This window comes from Mobula hypostoma, chromosome 8, assembly GCF_963921235.1.
Source record: "Mobula hypostoma chromosome 8, sMobHyp1.1, whole genome shotgun sequence".
Classification (NCBI taxonomy): domain Eukaryota; kingdom Metazoa; phylum Chordata; class Chondrichthyes; order Myliobatiformes; family Myliobatidae; genus Mobula; species Mobula hypostoma.
This window is the reverse complement of record NC_086104.1, coordinates 154,164,511-154,186,556: the sequence shown is the minus strand read 5'-3', so window position 1 is coordinate 154,186,556 and position 22,046 is coordinate 154,164,511. Positions and strand designations below refer to the sequence as shown.

The following is a 22,046-nucleotide window of genomic DNA, read 5'->3' as shown; positions in this document are numbered from 1 at the left end:
TGATTTATTCTTTAGCCAAACTGGGATGAACAATTGTTGTAGTTCATCCATGCAACCTTTAAATGCTTGCCATTGCATATCCACCGTCAATCCTTTAAGTGTCATTTGCCAGTCTATCTTAGATAATTCACGTCTCATACCTTCAAAGTTACCCCTCTTTAAGTTCAGAACCTTTGTTTCTGAATTAACTATGTCACTCTCCATCTTAATGAAGAATTCCACCATATTATGGTCACTCTTACCCAAGGGGCCTGTCACGACAAGATTGCTAATTAACCCTTCCCCATTGCTCAAAACCCAGTCCAGAATAGCCTGCTCTCTGGTTGGATCCTCGACATGTTGGTTCAAAAAACCATCCCTCATACATTCCAAGAAATCCTCTTCCTCAGCACCTTTACCAATTTGGTTCACCCAATCTACATGTAGATTGAAGTCACCCATTATAACTGCTGTTCCTTTATTGCACACATTTCTAATTTCCTGTTTAATACCATCTCCAACCTCACTACTACAGTTAGGTGGCCTGTACACAACTCCCACCAGCGTCTTCTGTCCCTTAGTGTTACGCAGCTCTACCCATATCGATTCCACATCTTCCCGGCTTATGTGCTTCCTTTCTATTGCGTTAATCTCTTCTTTAACCAGCAACGCCACCCCACCTCCCCTTCCTTCATGTCTATCCCTCCTGAATATTGAATATCCCTGAACGTTGAGCTCCCATCCTTGGTCACCCTGGAGCCATGTCTCTGTGATCCCAACCATATCATAATCATTAATAACAATCTGCACTTTCAATTCATCCACCTTATTACGAATGCTCCTTGCATTGACACACAAAGCCTTCAGGCGCTCTTTTACAACTCTCTTAGCCCTTATACAATTATGTTGAAAAGTGGCCCTTTTTAATGCTTGCCCTGGATTTCTTGGCCTGCCACTTTTACTTTTCTCCTTAGTACTTTTTGCTTCTACCCTCACTTTACACCCCTCTGTCTCTCTGCACTGGTTCCCATCCCCCTGTTGTGAACTAACCTCCTCTCGCCTAGCCTCTTTAATTTGATTCCCACCCCCCAACCATTCTAGTTTAAAGTCACCTCAGTAGCCCTCGCTAATCTCCCTGCCAGGATATTGGTCCCCCTAGGATTCAAGTGTAACCCGTCCTTTTTGTACAGGTCACGCCTGCGCCAAAAGAGGTCCCAATAATCCAAAAACTTGAATCCCTGCCCCCTACTCCAATCCCTCAGCCACGCTTTTATCCTCCACCTCATCGCATTCCTACTCTCACTGTCGCGTGACACAGGCAGTAATCCCGAGATTACTACCTTTGCGGTCCTTTTTCTCAACTCCCTTCCTAGCTCCCTATATTCTCCTTTCAGGACCTCATCCCTTTTCCTACCTATGTCATTGGTACCTATATGTACCACGACCTCTGGCTCCTCACCCTCCCTACAGGGCCAGACTCTGTGCCGGAGGCACGGCCACTGTCGCTTCCCCCGGGTAAGCTGTCCCCCCCAACAGTACTCAAACAGGAGTACCTATTGTTAAGGGGCACAGCCACCGGGGTACTCCCTATTACCTGACTCTTCCCCTTCCCCCTCCTAACCGTGACCCACCTGTCTGCCTCCCGTGGCCCCGGCGTGACCACCTGCCTGCAACTTATCTTGCTCCTGTACACCTTTTCATCACCATCTGAAATTCTACCAACAATAGTTGTTATAAGTTTAATTTGTAGACAGCATTTGAGCTGTGCCTAGCCATACAGTTGTGGGTGTAGAGAGGTTAGAGCAGTGGGTTAAGCACACATCCTTGAGGTGTGCCAGTGCTGATTATCAGTGATGTGGAGAAGTTATTTCCAATCTGCACGGACTGTCATCTTCCGGTGAGGAGGTCGAGGATCTGGTTGCAGGTGGAGGTACAGAGGCCTAGCTTTTGGAGCTTTTTGGGATCAGACCTGTAGGAATGGTTGCAGGAGAGGTAAAGAGTGAGCATGCAAAAAGATGGCAAAAAGATGACAAAAGGAAGCCTCAAAATATTGTACACCCTGAACAGGATACAGATGAGGTTGATCAGAGACTGTCCTCTGTATCCAAGTAGGGTTTTTTTTTTGCAAAGTTCAAGTATTAAGCCCATACTTATTGACTTCACTGAAGAAATTGATGCTGCTTGAATCCCAGGAAAGGAAAATGTAAATAAGACAAAGTGGGGAATAAAAATTGATAAGGAGGGGGAACTGGAAAGGCTGACTTCACTTGGTGGATACACCATCTGGTCATATTTTCTCCATTATTATTTTATCCATAGTTTTATTATGTCCCAGAAAGAGGCGATTTAGCCCACGAGTCAGAGCCAATTCCTGAAGCAATTTCCTTTAGTCTTATTTCCCTGTCAGAAGCTGTAAGAATCATGTTCACTTTCTGGAGACTGTCACTATGAGATGGTTTGATGAAGAGCTAAACACCTCCTGCACCGCAGTCATTTGGCAGTCCGTCAAGTATTTTAATTTTCGAGTGGCAGCCAGATGTTGTGAGGAATCTTGCAGGTTTCTGAGCTCCATGGTTAGCAGCATGCCCACAGTGTGGGCCCCTGATTGCAAGTGTAAAAAAAACACATTTATATTCAGAGTTCCTCTTGGTCCCAACCTAGCAAATTATTGCATGATTTTTTCCCCTTGTTACATTCCCTTGGCACTTATTTTTTGTTTTGCTGTGGTGAAAGTAAAATTTGGGCACTCGAATTTGGATTTGCTCAGAAATTCACAAAGAAAGGTATGATATGTAATCATTCTTCACCTGAACTGCTGAGAGGTAAACTTCAAAAGTTTTAGATACTTCAGAATCAGGCTTAATACACCAGCATATGTCATGGGCACGTGGCCAAGTGGTTAAGGCTTTGGACTAGCGACCTGAAGGTCATGAGTTCGATCACCAGACAAGGCAGCGTCCTTGAGCAAGGCACTTAACCACACATTGCTCTGCAACAGCACCGGTGCCAAGCTGTATCGGCCCTTGCCCTTCCCTTGGACAATATCGGTGTCATGGAGAGGGGAGACTTGCAGCATGGGCAACTGCCTGTCTTCCATACAACCTTGCCTAGGCCTTTGCCCTGGAGAGTGAAGACTTTCCAGGCGCAGATCCAGCACAGATCCATGGTCTTGCAAGACTAACGAATGCCTTCAATTTAATGTCATGAAATTTGTTAGCTTTTTGGCAGCAGTTCAATGCAATACATGATAAAAAAAATTTAAAACTTGATATATATATATATATATATATATATATATATATATAATTAAATAAATAGGGCAAAAAAAAAATAGTGAGGTAGTGTTCACAGGTTCAATGTCCATTTAGAAATCTGATGGCAGTGGGGAACAGCTGTTCCTGAATTGTTGAGTGTATGCCTTCAGGCTTCTGTACCTCTTTCCTAATGGTATCAATGAGAAGAGGGTTTCCTCCTACAGTCCCATGATATACAGATAGTGTTAGTGAGCTGTGGGCATGCTATGTTGGCATGGGATGTGGCAGCAGTTGCGTGCAGCCCCCAGCAGAATCCTCACTGATGTGATTTGATGTAATCAAAGCATTTCATTGCTTATTTCAATGTACATGTGACAAATAAAGCTATGTTGGAGAAATCTCAAAATTGATTAAACCTATCCAAGAACAAGTTTTAAATTAACAAGTTGGAAAATATTTTGTACATCCATTGTCTAATATTTTCACCAGCAAAAATGCTCATTGTGCTTAATGCTCATTGTGCTTTCTTGTATCATATACAAAAATTTTGGGTTAAGATCATAAGCCCGTAAGACATAAGAGCAGCATTAGGCCATTCAGCTCATTGAGTCTGCTCTGCCATTCCATCATGGCTGATTTATTATTCCCCACAACCCATCTGAGGGCGCTGCCCTCATCTGTATCTCTTCTTTTTCACACACGTCTGCTCTTACCCCAGCCTCCAGGGATAGTCCTCACCCCACGCCACCAGACTCTGTGTCCAGCACATACAGTGGCATGCAAAAGTTTGGGCACCCCTGGTTAAAATTTCTGTTACTGTGAATAGTTAAGTGAGTAGAAGATGAACTGATCTCCAAAAGTCATAAAGTTAAAGATGAAACATTCTTTTCAATATCTTAAGCAAGATTAGCGTATTATTTTTGTTTTGTGCAATTTTAGAGTGGAAAAAAAAAGGAAAGGAGCACCATGCAAAAGTTTGGGCACCCCAAGAGATTTGAGCTCTCAGATAACTTTTACCAAGGTCTCAGACTGTAATTAGCTTGTTAGGGCTATGGCTTGTTCACAGTCATCGTTAGGAAAGGCCAAGTGATGCAGATTTCAAAGCTTTATAAATACCTTGGCTCCTCAAACCTTGTCCCAACAATCAGCAACCATGGGCTCCTCTAAACAGCTGCTTAGCACTCTGAAAATTAAAATAAATGATGCCCACAAAGCAGGAGAAGGCTATAAGAAGATAGCAAAGCGTTTTCAGCTAGCCGTTTCCTCAGTTCGTAATGTGATTAAGAAATGGCAGTTAACAGGAACGGTGGAGGTCAAGTTGAGGTCTGGAAGACCAAGAAAACTTTCTGAGAGAACTGCTCATAGGATTGCTAGAAAGGCAAATCAAAACCCCCGTTTGACTGCAAAAGACCTTCAGGAAGATTTAGCAGTCTCTGGAGTGGTGGTGCACTGTTCTACTGTGCAGTGACACCTGCACAAGTATGACCTTCATGGAAGAGTCATCAGAAGAAAACCTTTCCTGCGTGCTCACCACAAAATTCAGCGTCAGAAGTTTGCATCAGGCTTGTTTAGATATTCCTTTGCATTTTGGAAACAAGTCCTTTGGACTGATGAAGTTAAAATAGAACTTTTTGGCCGCAATGAGCAAAGGTATGTTTGGAGAAAAAAGGGTGCAGAATTTGATGACAAGAACACCTCTCCAATTGTTAAGCACGGGGGTGAATTGAACGTGCTTTGGGCTTGTGTTGCAGCCAGTGTCACGGGGAACATTTCACAGGTAGAGGGAAGAATGAATTCAGTTAAATACCAGCAAATTCTGGAAGCAAACATCACACCGTCTGTAAAAAAAAAAGCTGAAGATGAAGAGAATGGCTTCTACAACAGGTTAATGATCCTAAACACACCTCAGAATCCACAATGGACTACCTCAAGAGGCACAAGCTGAAGGTTTTGCCATGGCCCTCACAGTCCTCCGACCTAAACATCATCAGAAATCTGTGGATAGACCTCAAAAGAGCAGTGCATGCAAGTCGGTCCAAGAATCTCACAGAACTGGAAGCCTTTTGCAAGGAAGAATGGGCGAAAATCCCCCAAACAAGAATTGAAAGACACTTAGCTGGCTACAGAAAGCGTTTACAAGCTGTGATACTTGCCAAAGGGGGTGTTACTAAGTACTGACCATGCAGGGTGTCCAAACTTTTGCTCGGGCCCATTTCCTGTTTTGTTATTTTGAAACTGTAAAAGATATAAATAAAAAAGTAATCTTGCTTAAAATATTAAAGAGATGTGTCATCTTTTACTTGCTTAGCTAGTCACAGTAACAGAAATTTTGACCAGGGGTGCCCAGACTTTTGCTTGCCACTGTAATTCTCTGATACCTCTACAATCTCCAGCGGGATCCCAACATCAAGTACATCTTTCCCTCCCCCAACTTTCTGCTTTCCACAGGGGTCGCTCCGTACACACCTCCCTTGTCCATTCGTCCATCCCACTGATCTCCCTCCTGCCACTTACCCTTGCAAGCTGAACAAGTGCTACACCTGCCCCTACACCTCTTCCCTCACTACCATTCAGGACCCTAAACTGTAATTCCAGGTGAGGTGACACTTCATCTGTGAGTCTGTTGGGGTTATATACTGCATCCGGTGCTCCTGGTATGACCTCCTGTATATTGGTGAGACCCGACATAGATTGGAAAACCGCTTTGAGAAACACGGCCAGAAAAAGTGGGATCACTCAGTGGCCACCCATTTTAATTCCTCTTCCTATTCCCATTCTGATATGTCCATCCATGGCCTCCACTGTCACGATGAGGGCACCTTGGGTTGGAGGAACAACACCTTGTATTCCGTTTGGGTAGCCTCCAACCTTATGGCATGAACATCGATTTCTCAAACTTCCATTAATGCACCCCCCCCACCCCACCTTCACCATTTCCCATCCCCTTTTCCCTTTCTCACCTTATCTCTTTGCCCACCCATTGCCCCCCCCTTTGGTGCTCCTCCCCCTTTTTCTTTCTTCCATGGCCTTCTGTCTCTTTCACCAATCAACTTCCCAGCTCTTTACTTCATCCCTCCCACTCCAGGTTTTGCCTGTCGTCCTGTGTTTCTTTCTCCCCTCCTGCCAGCTTTTAATTCTACTCCTCAGCTTTTTTTTCCAGTCCTGCTGAAGGGTGCTGCCTGGCTTGCTGAGTTCCTCCAGCTTTTTGTGTGTATTAACCCATTCTCCTGCCTTCTCCCCATAACCTTTGACACCTTTACCACTCAAGAACCTGTCAACCTCTGCTTTAAATAGGCCCAATGATCTGGTCTCCAAAGCTGACTGGTCCAATGAATTCCACGTATTTACCACTCTCTGGCTAAAGAATTTCCTCCTCATCTCTTTTCTAAAGGGATGTACTTGTACTCTGAGGCCTAGACTCCCCGACTACAGGAAACATTTACTCCGCATCAACTCTATCAATATTTGATAGGTTTCAATAAGATCCCCTCTCGTTCATTTAAACCAGAGGTTCCCAACCTGGAGTCCATGAAATCCTCTGTTATTGGTAGGAGCCCATGGCATAAAAATGGTTAATCTAAACTGATGCTGATCTTGTTAATTTCATAATGGCATTGTCAGTGCAGCCTGCTCATGTGCTGAACTGCAAACAACTTTGAAACTTTCTGGCTCAAGAGAATACAACATTCCAGGAAAAAGCCTTTTTACTGATTGTCTATGCCAACTGTAATGTTAGTTTAAACTGCATATCTGTCTCTACATCAGGGGTTCCCAACCTGGGGTCCATGGACCCCTCAGTTAATAGTAGGGGTCCATGGCTCAAAAAAAGTTGAGAATCCCTGCTCTACATCTACATTTCTTCCCCCCCACCACCCCCCATTCCCTGCCTGTTCATGTGCCTCTTAAGTGTTGCTATCATGTTTGATTCCAGCGTTCCCTTGGTAGTGCATTCCAGACACCTACTACTGTGATTTTAAAAACAAAGTTTTGTCTTGTCTTGTGAATCTCCTTCAAACTCCTACTCCCCCTTCACACCTCTCACCTTAAAGTTAAGGTCTCCAGTATTTGTCTTTTTTTCCCTAGAGTGAAAATGTCCCTGTCTACCCGGTCTGCACCACTCAGAATTTTATATACCTCCATCAGGTTGTGCGCCCCTCCCTGTGCGCCCCCCCCGCCTCCCGGCAGCCTCTGATGCTCCAGAGGAAACTAAATAAGCTTGTCCAATCTTTCCTTGTGTCTGATGACTGATGCTCTCTGTCCAGGCAACATCTTGGTGATCCTCTGTGCCACATCCTTCCTGTAATGTGGTGACAAGAACTGCACACAAAACTACAAATGTAGCCTAACCAAAGCTGCAACATGTTTTCCGGTCTTTTATAAACCCTCCAGCCCAACTAGTAGGGTGTTTTCTTTGTTTCCCTATCTTCCTGTGTCGCCACTTTCAGAGAACTATAGTCCTGCACTATCTGAACATAATTGCTCCTAAGGTCCTGACAGTTACTGTATATTTGACCTCCCAAAACACAGGACCTTGCACTTGTCCAGATTTAAGTTCCATCTGCCATTTTTTTTGCCTCATTTTTACTGGTCTATATTCTGCTGAATGTTTGGCAAGCTCTCTCATTATCAATAGAATCACTTAAAATGTGTCAAAGTCTTGAAAACATATTTGTTGTTGACTGGAAACCCCTGCTAGTTTTGCCAATATTATGACTGTCAAGTCAAGAGTTTGCAACCCTAGAAAACAGCCATGTTGTAATTTTCTGTAATGTGAAATCACATCTGTATGTGCATCAAGAAAGCAAGTCAGTTGTGTTCTTTTATTTTTACATAAATTCTGGGAACAATAATTTTATCCCATGATTGTGATTGATTAAAACTGAGCCATGGCAACTGTAATTGGGAAAATATGAAACTCTTTATTCACACAGAAAACTCCAGGGAAAAGGTCCAGGAAAATCCAAGGGAATCTCACTTTCCTGACAATGATGTTTTATACTTCAACACAAAGATAATAATACACAATTAACTACTGTTTTAAGTGTTGTGATCACCTATTTTAACATTTGGAATATAGTCAAGTTAATTTATAGAATTACATAGGATAGCACACCCCTACTAACAGAATGACTTTGAATATTCAGTACTGGTGTGTGTTCCAAAAGCTTTGCGTACAAATTCCAGACACCCAAAATATCCCCCTTTTGTTACAGTGATGAGTGACAGCTCTATGAATATGCAACAGACATGAGAAAACAGACCTGTCCTGAACTGTGCCTTAAATTGTAAGGATCCAGCTTTAACAGTATGCTACCAAGAGGAACATTCATCTATTGTCTTCCTCTATGTAGAGTCAAAGAACATTACAGCACAGAAACATGTCTTCCGGCCCATTTAGCCTATTAATCCCATCGACCTGTACCCAGACCAGAGTCCTCCATGTACCTCCCATCCATACACTCATCCAAATTTCTCTTAAATGTTGAAATCAAGCCTGCATACACCACTTCAGCTGGCAATCCGTTCCCCACACTCACCATCTTCTTAGTGAATAAGTTCCCTTCACCCTTAACCCATGACCTCTAGTTCTAGTCTCACCCAACCTCGGTGGAAAACTTGCATTTAACCTGTGTATACCCTTGTATACTTCTGACAAATCTTCCCTCATTCTTCTTCGCTCAGGGTACAAAGTCCTAACCTATTCTACCTTTCCCTATGACCTGGGTTCTCAAGTCCTGACAACATCCTGGTAATTTTTTCTCTGCACTCTTTCAATCTGACGTATTTCTCGTAAGTAGGTGACCAAAGCTGCACATAATATTCCAAATTAGACCTCACCAGTGTCTTGTGCAGCTAGTAGAGTGGATAGGGGAGAACCAGTGGATGTGGTATATTTGGATTTTCAAAAGGCTTTTGACAAGGTCCCACACAGGAGATTAGTGTGCAAACTTAAAGCACACGGTATTGGGGGTAAGGTATTGATGTGGATGGAGAATTGGTTGGCAGACAGGAAGCAAAGAGTGGGAATAAACGGGACCTTTTCAGAATGGCAGGCAGTGACTAGTGGGGTACCGCAAGGCTCAGTGCTGGGACCCCAGTTGTTTACAATATATATTATTGACTTGGATGAGGGAATTAAATGCAGCATCTCCAAGTTTGCGGATGACACAAAGCTGGGCGGCAGTGTTAGCTGTGAGGGGGATGCAGGGTGACTTGGATAGGTTAGGTGAGTGGGCAAATTCATGGCAGATGCAAATTAATGTGGATAAATGTGAGGTTATCCACTTTGGTGGCAAAAACAGGAAAACAGATTATTATCTGAATGGTGGCCGATTAGGAAAAGGGGAGGTGCAACGAGACCTGGGTGTCATTATACACCAGTCATTGAAAGTGGGCATGCAGGTACAGCAGGCGGTGAAAAAGGCGAATGGTATGCTGGCATTTATAGCGAGAGGATTCGAGTACAGGAGCAGGGAGCTACTACTGCAGTTGTACAAGGCCTTGGTGAGACCACACCTGGAGTATTGTGTTCAGTTTTGGTCCCCTAATCTGAGGAAAGACATCCTTGCCATAGAGGGAGTACAAAGAAGGTTCACCAGATTGATTCCTGGGATGGCAGGACTTTCATATGATGAAAGACTGGATGAACTAGGCTTATACTCGTTGGAATTTAGAAGATTGAGGGAGGATCTTATTGAAACGTATAAAATCCTAAAGGGATTGGACAGGCTAAGATGCAGGAAGATTGTTCCCGATGTTGGGGAAGTCCAGAACGAGGGGTCACAGTTTGAGGATAAAGGGGAAGCCTTTTAGGACCGAGATTAGGAAAAACTTCCTCACACAGAGAGTGGTGAATCTGTGGAATTCTCTGCCACAAGAAACAGTTGAGGCCAGTCCATTGGCTATATTTAAGAGGGAGTTAGATATGGCCCTTGTGGCTAAAGGGATCGAGGGTATGGAGGGAAGGCTGGTACAGGGTTCTGAGTTGGATGATCAGCCATGATCATACTGAATGGTGGTGCAGGCTCGAAGGGCTGAATGGCCTACTCCTGCACCTATTTTCTATGTTTCTATGTTTCAATGTTGTATTTCAATGGGACAGGATCAGAATGTCCCACACCCAATAATTGGTTTTCACTGGCTACCAAGTATAAATTGGAAGTTAAATTATGTACAGATTTTATTTCCTGACATTGGTTATGCTATCCATAATGTCATAACTCCAGAATGATCCTTAACACGATATTTCCAAAATTTTGGTTGGTGATTTGTGAATTCAGTAAGGGTGAATTTCTACTACCTAAATAACCATAATATAGGGCCACAAGCATTGACTGGTAATTCAAGGCACTTGGCAGTTGAAAACTTGTTCAGTAAGAGTTAGCGCTAAGATAGTGAGAACATTGGCTCTAGAAAATTGCAGCATCTTGGCCAAGCTTGAATTGTGACCAAAAGAAATCTCTTCATATTTGAGATGTGAGCCAGGGACAAGATAATGGACATCTCTTAGTCCTCTCTTAAGCAGGCATGAGGACGAATGAGTCAAGTCAATTCAGGTTTATTGTCATTTAACGATATACACACATATAATGTGTATAGAGAACAAGATAATTTTTCTCCAAACCAGCATGTAAAGCATAGTAGTACACATAACACGATAACTTATGGAGGTAAGGATAAAATCCACAAATGAATCACATATATAACAAGTTAAAGTGCATAAATTAAATACGGAATAGGTTAACCAGTGACATGTTGAATATGATACTGCAGGGAGTTAAGAAGCCTAATGGCCTGAGGGAAGAAACTGTTTCCCATCCTGACTGTTCTTGTCTTTATGCATCGGAGTCTCCTACCTGATGGTAGAAAGTCAAAGAGGATGCTGGATGGATGGATGGGATCCTTAATAATACTAAGGGCCCCTACATATACAGCGCTCCTGATAAATGTTCCTATCGGATGGTAGGGAGACCCCGATGATCTTCTCAGCCATTCTCGCAGTCCTTTGTAGGAACTCCCGGTCCGATGCTCTGCTGCTCCCATACCATTGTTCTGGATTGGTAATGCAAGGTAGGAGAGAACTAGAGGATCCTCTCATGGTTGTAGATGTGAGCCCATGTCTGGATTGAGGATCTCAGACAGCAGGTGAACAGGCCTTTCTCTGGATAGTGATAATGTTCCAAGAACAGAATGTATATCAGTGGCCATATTATTAGGTACACATGTACAGCTGCTTGTCAATGCAAATACCGTATCTAATCAGCCAATCATGTAGCAGTAACTCACTGCATAATAATATGCAGACATGGTCAAGAGGTTCAGTTGTTGTTCAGACCAGACATCAAAATGGAGAAGAAATGTGATCTAAGTGACTTTGACTGTGGAATGATTGTAGGTGCCAGACGGGATGGTTTGAGTATCTCAGAAACTGCTGATCGTCTGGGATTTTCACATATAACAATCACAAGAGTTTACAGAGAATGGGGCAAAAAACAAGAAAAAAGCATCCACTGAGTGGCAGTTCTGTGGGTGAAAGTACCTTGTTAATGAGGGGGTTCAGGGGAGAATAGCCAGACTGGTTCAAGCTGACAGGAGGGTGATAGTGATTCAACTAACCATGTGTTACAACAGTGGTGTTTGGAAGAGTATCTCTGAATGCACAACATTTCAAACCTTGAAGGGATGTGCTGAAGCAGCGGAAAACCACACCAGGTTCCTCTCCTGTACCTAATAAAATGGCCACTGAGTATATATTCTCTATTTGGAACTGGAATTAATTTCTGTGGGTACTGCAGTGTTTCTTTGCATAAGCATCAGTGCTGAGAGTTATGTTTGCTTCTCATTTTAAAAGCTGATAAACATGCAGCAGCATGAAAGCCAAGCAAGAGAAAGCTAACTTTCCACCAAGTATCTGAGTTCTCAATTAACTAATTTATTTTATTGAAAGCCATCTTTCTACTCCGTGTAAACTCACTGGTGGTCGCAAGCACACAAAAGAAAGTTAATTTGGGGACAAAATATCTTTATAGCTCCAGAACTTCAGCCAAATAAACTTATAATTGATGTTAGCTGACATGATGGAAACAACACTTCTTTCTCAACTGCACTGAAGACATTAAGGTGAAGACTTAGAATAGTTGGAAGGGGATTTAAAAAAATTTTTAAATTATAGCTACACATGGTAACGGGCTCCTCCAGCCCAATGAGCTTGCACTGCCAAATTACATCTTGTGACTAATTAACCTATTAACCCGTACATCTTTGGAATGTGGGAGGAAGCCCATGTGGTCATGGGGAGAATGTATAACTCCTTACAGACAGTGACAGGATTGAACCCAGTTGCTGATGCTGTAATGGCATCGTGAATCTGTGGAATCCTTTACCACAGGCGGCAGCAGTGGAGGCCAAGTCTTTATGTATATTTAGGGCAGATTCTTGATTGGCTGGGGTGTGAAAGGATACGGGGAGAAGGCAGGAGATGGGGCTGAGAGGGTAAATGGATCAGCCATGATGAAATGGCGGAGCAGACCGATGGGCCAAATGGCCTAATTCTTGTCCTAAGTTCCATTGTGGTCAACTGAGTCAATGTTGGTTCACAGAGCACCCCCATTCCCCATTCATCATCATCATCATTATGAGCCGTGTCGTATGACCATGATTGTTCTTGGCAAAGTTTTCTACAAAACTGGTCTGCCATTGTCTCCTCTGGGCATTGCCTTTACAATACGGGTGACCCCAGCCATTATCAATACTCTTCAGAGATTGTCTGCCTGGCATCAGTGGTCGCATAACCAGGACTTGTGATATGTACCAGCTGCTCCCATGGCTTCTGTGACCCTGAATGGGGGGCTAAGCAGGTGATGCACCTTGCCTAGGGGTGACATGCAGACTAGCAGAGTGAAGGGGTGCCTTTGATAGAGATGTATCTCCAACCTGCATTCACCATTGGCTTGCCCTTTTATCCTCCCCACATTCCCATCAACAGCCCCTGCCGCAGATCCTACCATTCACCTGCATAAAAGGGACAACTTATAGTGGGCAATTAAGCACTAACCCACAAATTTGTGGGATATAGAAGGAAACAAAATCACCGGAGAAAACCTAATGTGATCAAAGGCAGAAGAGATTGCACTGAGATCATTCTTAAACCTGGGTGGCTAGAGCTGTAAGGCAGCTGATGTACTAGATATTCGAATCCTTTTCCCTGTCTTTTTCTGTATTGTTATTTTTGCAGACTTAATTATTCATACACAAGCATTCCTGTGAAACAGCTATTGTTTTCCATTCAAAGACATTGTTTAAGCTGTCAGATTTTCATTTGTAGTCACTCTTGTACATGATTTCACATTTGCACAAATAAAAATTCTGATTTCTATTATAAGAGCATTCTAACAGGCTGCATCACCGTCTGGTGTGGGGGTGGGTGGGTGGGGGGGCTACTGCACAGGATCAAAGTAAGCTGCAGAGAGTTGTAAAATTAGTCAGTTCCATCATGGACACTAGCCACCGTAGTACCCAAGACAGCTTCAAGGAGTGGCGCCTCAAAAAGGCAGCATCTATCATTAAGGACCCCAGCACCCAGGACATGCTCTCTTCTCATTGCTACCATCAGGGAGAAGGTGCAAAAGCCTGAAGGCACAGACTCAGCGATTCAGGAACAGCTTCTTCCCCTCTGCCATCCGATTTCTAACTGGACATTGAGAATCCTATCTCACATATGCCAGTGATGTTAAATCTGATTCTGACTAGAAAATGGTGGTGTGTTTAGCCTTCGCCTATTCATTCCAATTGGTATAACACCACGGACTGCAGTAGGCAGTCCTTATCGCCAATCACTTCAATCTCAACATTTTCCAAAAACATTCCAGCAATAAAATGCAGATTTCTTGAGTGGATAAATATTAACTTTGCTATAATTTAATGATCTCATCTTGTGACTAAAACTGCCACAGAACTGTTTATGTAAAGGGAAGAAAATTTGACATTTGCGCAGTTAAAAGCAGTTAATGCAGATCTTTGCACAAGAAAATGACTGCAGTGTGGGAGCTGGAAGCTGCAGGGGAACCCATGCCTTATAAGGAAATGCAGTGCAGCCGACTGATTTCAGAATTTCTTTGTGCCTGCAGGTTATTTCCAGCTGCACAGCCTGGTGTTTAAAAAACCTTAGTTCAGACCGAATCTATTAACAAGATCAAACGAAGTGTTTTCAAATGAAGATTTTGTCATCTAGGAATGAAGTGGTGATATTGCTGTACAGTTGTTGGTCATAAGGAATAATTCTGCCAGAGGAAGAGATCAGTGGGCTATATTAGGAGAAAATGTTTCAGGTGCACAATGACCTATTGACACACAATCACTCTCATTTTATCCTCTCTTTGGGAAATTTTGTCTAGTTTATTCAGGTAGAATAGAGGACATTAATCAGTTTTGTGTTACTGTGATTATTGTTTTAGCAACCAGATATTGGGGGGGGGGGTAGAATATGCCAATAATCCACACTTAGCTGGTCGGTGGTGAAGTGTCATCAGCACAGGACTTTGAGGCAAGTGGTCTCAGGTTCGAATCCAGCTGGCTCCCTTCATGCTATCCATCCATGCTGGGCTGAGCATTAGACTAGCAACTTGGCCTCATTAAAAAAAAACAGACAAAATGCTAAAAAAACAGCAAAGTTGCCGTCCAATGCACCACAAAGTGTGGAGAGGAATAAAAATAACCAGATAAGGGGGAGGGAGGGGTGGGGGGGGATCATGCTGATAAGCCACACTTACTGGCTTCCTTAAGTGGTGCTCTTATATCAATCATTCAAACCATATCCTTCCAGAGAGAGAGAACCTTATTCTCAGCAGTGGCTTACCCTGCTGCTAATACATTCAAATTGTTCTTTATGCACAGGGCCCAGGTTTAGATGACCAGAATTTGACTCCCTTCCCTTTTGACTTTGCCTGTCTTTTGAAATCCTGATGTCAGTAATGATTTATTGTCTGGCTACTTAGTCAAAATCTACATTTCTCCACACATTTTAGCCAGGGGCGGTTTTAGTTTAGTTAAATATTCTTTGAATTACGTGTTTAATTCATACTGACAGGGATACTTGTCAGCATATACTGTTGAGACAAATAGCTTCTGCCATAATGTAGTCTTCTCATTTGATACATTCCACACTTCCCTGTGTCTCTATTTGAGGATAAGGGTTTTACATTATGATAATGTTAATGAATCTGACATTAACAGGAACTGTAATAACATTTTTATCTCTGCTAGAATACATCAACTTGAATACCATATGTTTTCTGGTTGTGCTGCCTGCTTTCTGCACATGATACTTCTCCAACCCCCATCCTACCTCCTCTCCATAGGATGTGTAGACAGACTATTCAACCAATTATAGCACAAGACTGCTTCTCAACATGGTTTTCCAACATCCACATTCAAATTGGTCAATCAACCTAGCTAATGTTGTTAGTAACATTTGTAAAATTGTCCCAGTAACATTTCTGATACTGTCTGACCAGTTGTGTATGTCCAACATTCCATGATTTTATTTTTATTCTCAAATCTCCACCAGTCTTGGATTTTCCTATTTGTATTTGGTATTTTAACTATAACGTTTTCATGTGAGGAAATGGAAAAGAACTTTTAACATGCAAAACTTCAAATATCTACAAAACTAATTTCATGACATATGCTGGTGATAGTAAATCTGCTCCTGATTCTGATTCTGAAATGAAGATCTGGGCAAATGTGTAATTTAGAGATTCAGACGTATTTATCACGTGTACATTGAAACATACTGTGAAATACGTACATCCTTTGCATTACAACCAATGCACCGAAGGATATGCAAGTGTCACCAACTTTCAGCACCCACCATGCTCAGCAGACCAACATAGAACACAAAGCGAAACATACCAAGCAACAGGTTTGGCTTTTTTTTATCATAAGAGTTATGGTTTTTCATTATTGCAGTCACTAGAGTTGTATTATAAACATGAGAAGATCTGCAGATGCTGAAATCCAAAGCAACACACATAAAATGCTGGAGAACTCAGCAGGTCAGGCAGCATCCATGGAAAAGAGTAAACAGTCAACGTTTCGGGCCGAGACTTTTCTTCAGGACTTAGGAGGAAGGGGGAAGATGCCCGAATAAAAAGGTGGCACTAGGGGAAAGAGGCTAGCTGGAAGGCGTTAGATGAGGCCAGGTGGGTAAGAAAGATCAAGGGCTGGAGAAGAAAGAATCCAATAGGAGAGGAGTGTGGACTATAGGAGAAAGCAATGAGGAGGAGACCTGTAGACAGGTGGGAAGAAGTGAAAGGTCAGAGTGGGGAATGGGGAGGGGATGGGATTTGTGCACTGGAAGGAGAAATCAATATTCACACCATCAAGTTGGAGAGTTGTGTTACATAAATATTTATTATTGATTCTCATTTATCTCTGTTTTTGATCACCTGATCACCTGGTCTTGGTGTGATTGTACTCCAGTGAAGGGATTGGTAGGGATGGTATATTAATGTGAGTTACTCTAGGACAGGGCTCCCAACCTTTTCTATGCCATGGACCAATACCATTAAGCAAGGGGTCTGTGGACCCCAGGGTGGGAACCCCTGCTTTAGCGTCATGCAGCACAGAAGCAGATTCAGATTTATTTATCACATGTACATGTTAACATACAGCGAAGTGTGTCATTTGCGTTAACAACCAAAACATCTAAGGATGTGCTGGGGGCAGCCCGCAAGTGTCATCACACATTCCGGGGCCAACATATCATCCTCACGTTGCTCGGCAGAACAACACAGAACACAACAAGCAACAAAATAACAACAAGACAAGCCCCGTTCCTCCTTACACACATGCTTTCATACTCTCACACTCCTGACAGTGCCAACTAGCAGATACCTATCTATACTAATTCTCTGCTTAATTTTTAACAGATCAAGTTAGAAAAAGCCATGATCTAAGTACGTTGTTTGTAAATATCCGCTGTGATACTGAAAAAGCCCAGCTGAAGTGCCCTTATTACAACGCCGTGAGCAAAGATGAGAAGGGAGTTGCAGAGGAATTGGTTAAAAAAAATGTAGATTTTTAGGGATGGACAAGTCAGCAGACACGAGAAACACAGCTATTCTGAAGCCCTTAGAACTGGGGTTCTCAACCTGGAGTCCACGGAACCCTTGTTTAATGATATTGGTCCGTGGCATAAAAATGGTTGGGAACTGCTGTTCTAAAAAGAAGAGTAAAGGCTTATGCAGGAGAGCTAGAAAGATGCTTTTAACTCAAAGGTTGGTAACATGATGAATGTCTGTTGGTCCAGGTTTGAAGCAGCAATCTGACCAGAGGCACAAATCATTTGGAGTCATCATCCTACTTTGAGCTAGCCAATCAATTTCATCTTCATTCACAAACCAAAGCACTATCCATTTGTTACTGTGGCAACAACAAAATGTGGAGGCAGTTGGCTTCCTCTTGCTGATTGGTAAATAAATTTGCTAGGCACTATTGCTGTACAGTTGAAACACATCAGAACCTCAGTGTTCACATTGTATTTCCGTCTAGCCTGGGCTTAAAGCTGCTTTGCTCTATGACTGCCATTTTTGTTTAGAATGCTGTTTATCAGATCCTCAGTCTTCCTACTTAATAACAAGTGAGAACGAGGTAATCTAAAGGATTATACTCAGTGGCCACTTTATTAGGTACACCTACTCATTAATGCAAATATCTAATCAGCGACTCAATGCCTAAAGGCTGATTTATACTTCTGCGTTAACTCGACGCCGTAACCTACGCAAGTGACTCACGTGCGTTGTGAGCATTTATACTTGTGCGTTGGTGTGTCTGTGTCGCAGTGCATCTCGTGCACGTCACACATGCGCACACACCTGCCCGTGCAAGGCTTAATGGTCATGGTAGTCTTTCTCGGGGTAAACAAGAAGCGAGCGTCTTTTTTCGTAAAAGTGAAATGTGTCCTCCATAATTTCGGAGGTCTGTAAAGCTTTACGGAAAGCATTGCAGCCAGAGTTCCTTCCCTGCCCTTCAGTCACCCAATGGGAAGCTATTGCAGCGTACGATGAAATGCGATGCTTCCAAGCGGACCAATCACAGCTGCTGCAGTCTGCGTTGCCGCAACGCATAGTTACATTTTGGGAGAGGTGCACGTCGCAGCAACGTAGGCTCTGGCGTAGGGATCCACGTCGGCTTTGCATAGGGTTTGTGGCGACGTAGTACTTACGGCGTCTCGTTGACGCAAAAGTATCAGTCAGGCTTAAAAGCATGCAGACATGGTCAAGAGGTTCAGTTGTTGTTCAGACCAAACATCAGAATGGAGAAGAAATGTGATCTAAGTGATTTTGACTGTGGAATGATTGCTGGTCCCAGAGGGGGTGGTTTGAGTATCTCAGAAACTGCTGACCTCCTGAGATTTTCACACACAGCAATCTTGAGTTTACAGAGAATGTTATGAGAAACAAAAAAAATCCAGTGAGCGGCAGTTCTGTGGGTGAAATCACCTTGTTAATGAGAGAGGTCAGAGGACAATGGCCAGAATAGTTCAAGCTCACAGGAAGGTGACAGTAACTCAAATAACCATGCATTACCACAGTGGCGTGCAGAAGGGCATCTCTGAATGCACATCGCATTGAACCTTAAAGTGGATGGGCTACATCAGCAGAAGACCATGAACATAGACTCAGAGGCCGCTTTATTAGGTACAGGAGGTACGTTACAAAGTGGCCACTGAGTGTATGTTGTATCTTAGGGATTCCCTTGGAAAGGACAGCAGTGACTTTGACTAAGATTATAGGATACTGCTTTCCAGCCAAAAAAAATGGGGGGTGGGGTGGAGATTTTGTACATGAGTCATATGGCAAGAGTCATATCCCCAGAGTATTCTGTGCAGTTATAAAATCAAAGTTGATTTTATTGCTGTACGGATAGGTGCAATGAAAAACTTACTCGCAGCAACATCACAGGCATATTGCATCAGATGAGCAGCATTCATAAAAAGATAAATTACACGTACATTTTATAAGAACAATTGAAAGCAAAAAAAAAATCCATTTTAGCTCAGTAATCAAAGTGGATATGGTGTTGATGAACTGTATTTGTTACGGTTGTTCTGGAAGGATGTGGCTGTTCAAGCAAGAGTGTAGAAGATATGCAACTCTCCAATGCAATCACATCCTTCCTGTAGGGAAGTTGCTTAATCTGAAGGACTTTAATTAAGTGGAGGGATTGGATGCACTGGGCCTGTTTCCTATGGAGTGAGGGATACTAAAGATTGACCTGATAGGGGTGTATAAAATTATGAGAGACATAGATAGAGTAGTTAGTCGGAAACTTTCTCCCACCGGTACGGGAACAAGATAGCATAGGATGAAGTTGAGGAAAGGAAATTTTAAAGGGGATATGATATCATTTTATCTTGATGCAGACTTCTTGATATCTGGAACTTGCTGTCAGTGGAGATGATGGAGTCAAACACATTCAGACTGGCACTTAAATGGGCAAGGGATGGACCTAATATGGGCAAAATATTGACATGGATGATGTGGCAGTAGAGTCCATTTCTGTTTGGTACCCCACCACCAAATTCTATCACTTACCTACAGGCAATTTAGAGTGGCCAATTAAGCTACCATTTGATTTGAGCAGCCATGGCTTGAAGTAAACCACAGAAAGATCCCAGATTTGTTTGTCTGTAGAAACTGACCTCAATATTTCATTGAAATTCAGTGACCTTCAAGTTTGGTTTGCTCACTGAAAACAAAAACAGGGTGCTTGCATACTGTAAGTCACCAGCCACTTTGAAGTGCAAGTGGTTCTGCACTGGGGAGGTTTGAGAATGTCTGTAAAGTTTTTCTTTGAAGAATATTCTAATGTTTGCAGTCTGATTACCCAGATAAAAAGATAATTGAGCCAGAGACAACCGAATTTCCAGTGACTGCCCCAAGGCCATAAGGCTACTGAACTCCCTGTCATTACCCACGTCTCACCACATAGTAAGCAGCCGTTAATCCCAGGGTATCTTGGGTTTGCGCCTCTGGTGGACTGTGTCCTCTTCAGGGCGCAAATCTGGGCGGGAAGATTTGAAGAACCCGCCGTTGCCCATGCAGTGGGCTCCCCCTCTCCACATCACTGATGTAGTCGAAGGGAAGGGCAAGGGCTGATACAGCTTGGCATCACATATGAAGCATCAGAAGCGTTATACTGTTTACTTTTTAACTGTCCTGCCACTGTCTGTAAGGAGTTTGTATGTTCTCCCCGTGACCATGTGGGTTTCCTCCAGGTGCTCTGGTTTCCTCCCACAGCCCAAAGATATACCAGTTGGTAGGTTAATTGGTCACTGTAAATTGTCCCGTGGTTAGGCTAGGATTGAATCGGGGGATTGCTCGAAGGGCCGGAAGGGACTATTCCGCGCTGTATCTCAAATTAAAAAAGGTTGTATGGCATATGCACTTATATTATTTCCTAATGTATTTGTGGTAATATTACCTTATGTGTTATGTGTGTGAGTTATATGTACTGTGTTGTGCACCATGGACCAGAGAAACTTCATTTCATTTGGTGGTATACAAGTGTGCATATAAATGACAATAACCAGAACTTGAACTGGAACTGTACCTCATAAGAGGGCAGTACCCCCAGAAGGAACTGGGGGTATGTGGAGAAAAAGGCATAAAGACCAAAACTAAACTGCTTGCTTTCTTCCTGGGTAAGAATTATTTTCTTCCAAGCTCTTTCCTTAACAGCTGCACTCAGGTGGTATATTTTTTATTCATGAAAGCTCTCTGCTGCAGCATGCTGCTGCCGTGTGTGAGTGGATTTTTACAGTTGACGTCCTGGTTTTCTACGGAACCTTCTCCTTTGAGTTCGGTTCAATCACCAAAGAGACAGTGCTGGCTATTCTGAGGAGTGGACGCAGCAAGAGCTCCAAATCGCTGGGCAGCAGTGCGCCAGCACACCTAAATAATAACCCAGAGAGCATTGCTATGATTTAACCCACTCTGGTACTAGGCGGTCACTGTGAGGAGGTCTTGGAAGCTGAACGTCAGGGGCGCGTGGGAGGCTCAGCTCTACTTGGTTACCAGAAGTCAAGATTTGACCCACAGCAACTTTGACCCTTTGTATCTTGGTGCAAGTCTGCGATTTAATGTAATACAACAGTGGCACAGACTCCTCAAATCACATTTTCAGACGGCTAGTTATTCATTAAGCTAAACTAAACGGGCCACTGGCATTTCACAGAACAGCAGCCTTGGATTAACGCACAGTGTCACAGAAGATTGGGAGTGACATCACAGGTCCTGTGTAGCTTATTTTTTGTCAAGTGATCCTTAAATTTAAGATGAGTACTTTTGGATATACAGTTTTCAAATTCACTCAGGCCACTTCTTTTTCTTTGTAAAGTGTTTAATTTTAATCTATCTAACCTAGAAAGTAGAGAGTTTGGGTCAAATTCCATGGAACCTATACTAAAAGGAATTGGCCATACTCTCTATGTAATATTCAATATTCTTTCAACAAAGAAACCATAAAGTACCTTTGTCGACCTTTTGCCATTCGTCAAGGAAGTGGAGGCTGTTTTTTTAAGATATGGTCCTTATTCGCTTCTGTGGGGTTACTTTCTTTGCAGAAAGATCAAAAGGAGAAAAATTAGTCTTGGCTCTAAACTGGATTTATGGTTATGGAGGAAAATATTGGGTGAGTAAAAAGGTTGCTAAGGCAGGGATTGGGGTAATATGCTCATGCCTGTTCTGTAACAAATTCTTACTGATAATATACTGATATTTCAGACAAATTCTAACGGATAATATACAAAAG

At 42.8% G+C, this 22,046-nt stretch overlaps 1 protein-coding gene across 2 annotated transcripts in view; it reads left to right on the top strand.

The window, feature by feature from the left end:
• The window catches only part of tmem150aa (transmembrane protein 150Aa), a 56,707-nt gene extending 34,935 nt beyond the window's left edge, over positions 1–21,772 (top strand). For both annotated transcript variants that reach the window (XM_063057128.1, XM_063057129.1), the window contains exon 7: positions 20,985–21,772. In XM_063057128.1, coding sequence (XP_062913198.1) covers positions 20,985–21,223 — 239 coding nt within the window. In that variant the 3' untranslated portion in view covers positions 21,224–21,772. The remainder of the gene's footprint in view (positions 1–20,984) is intronic.
• Positions 21,773–22,046: the final 274 nt, after the last annotated feature.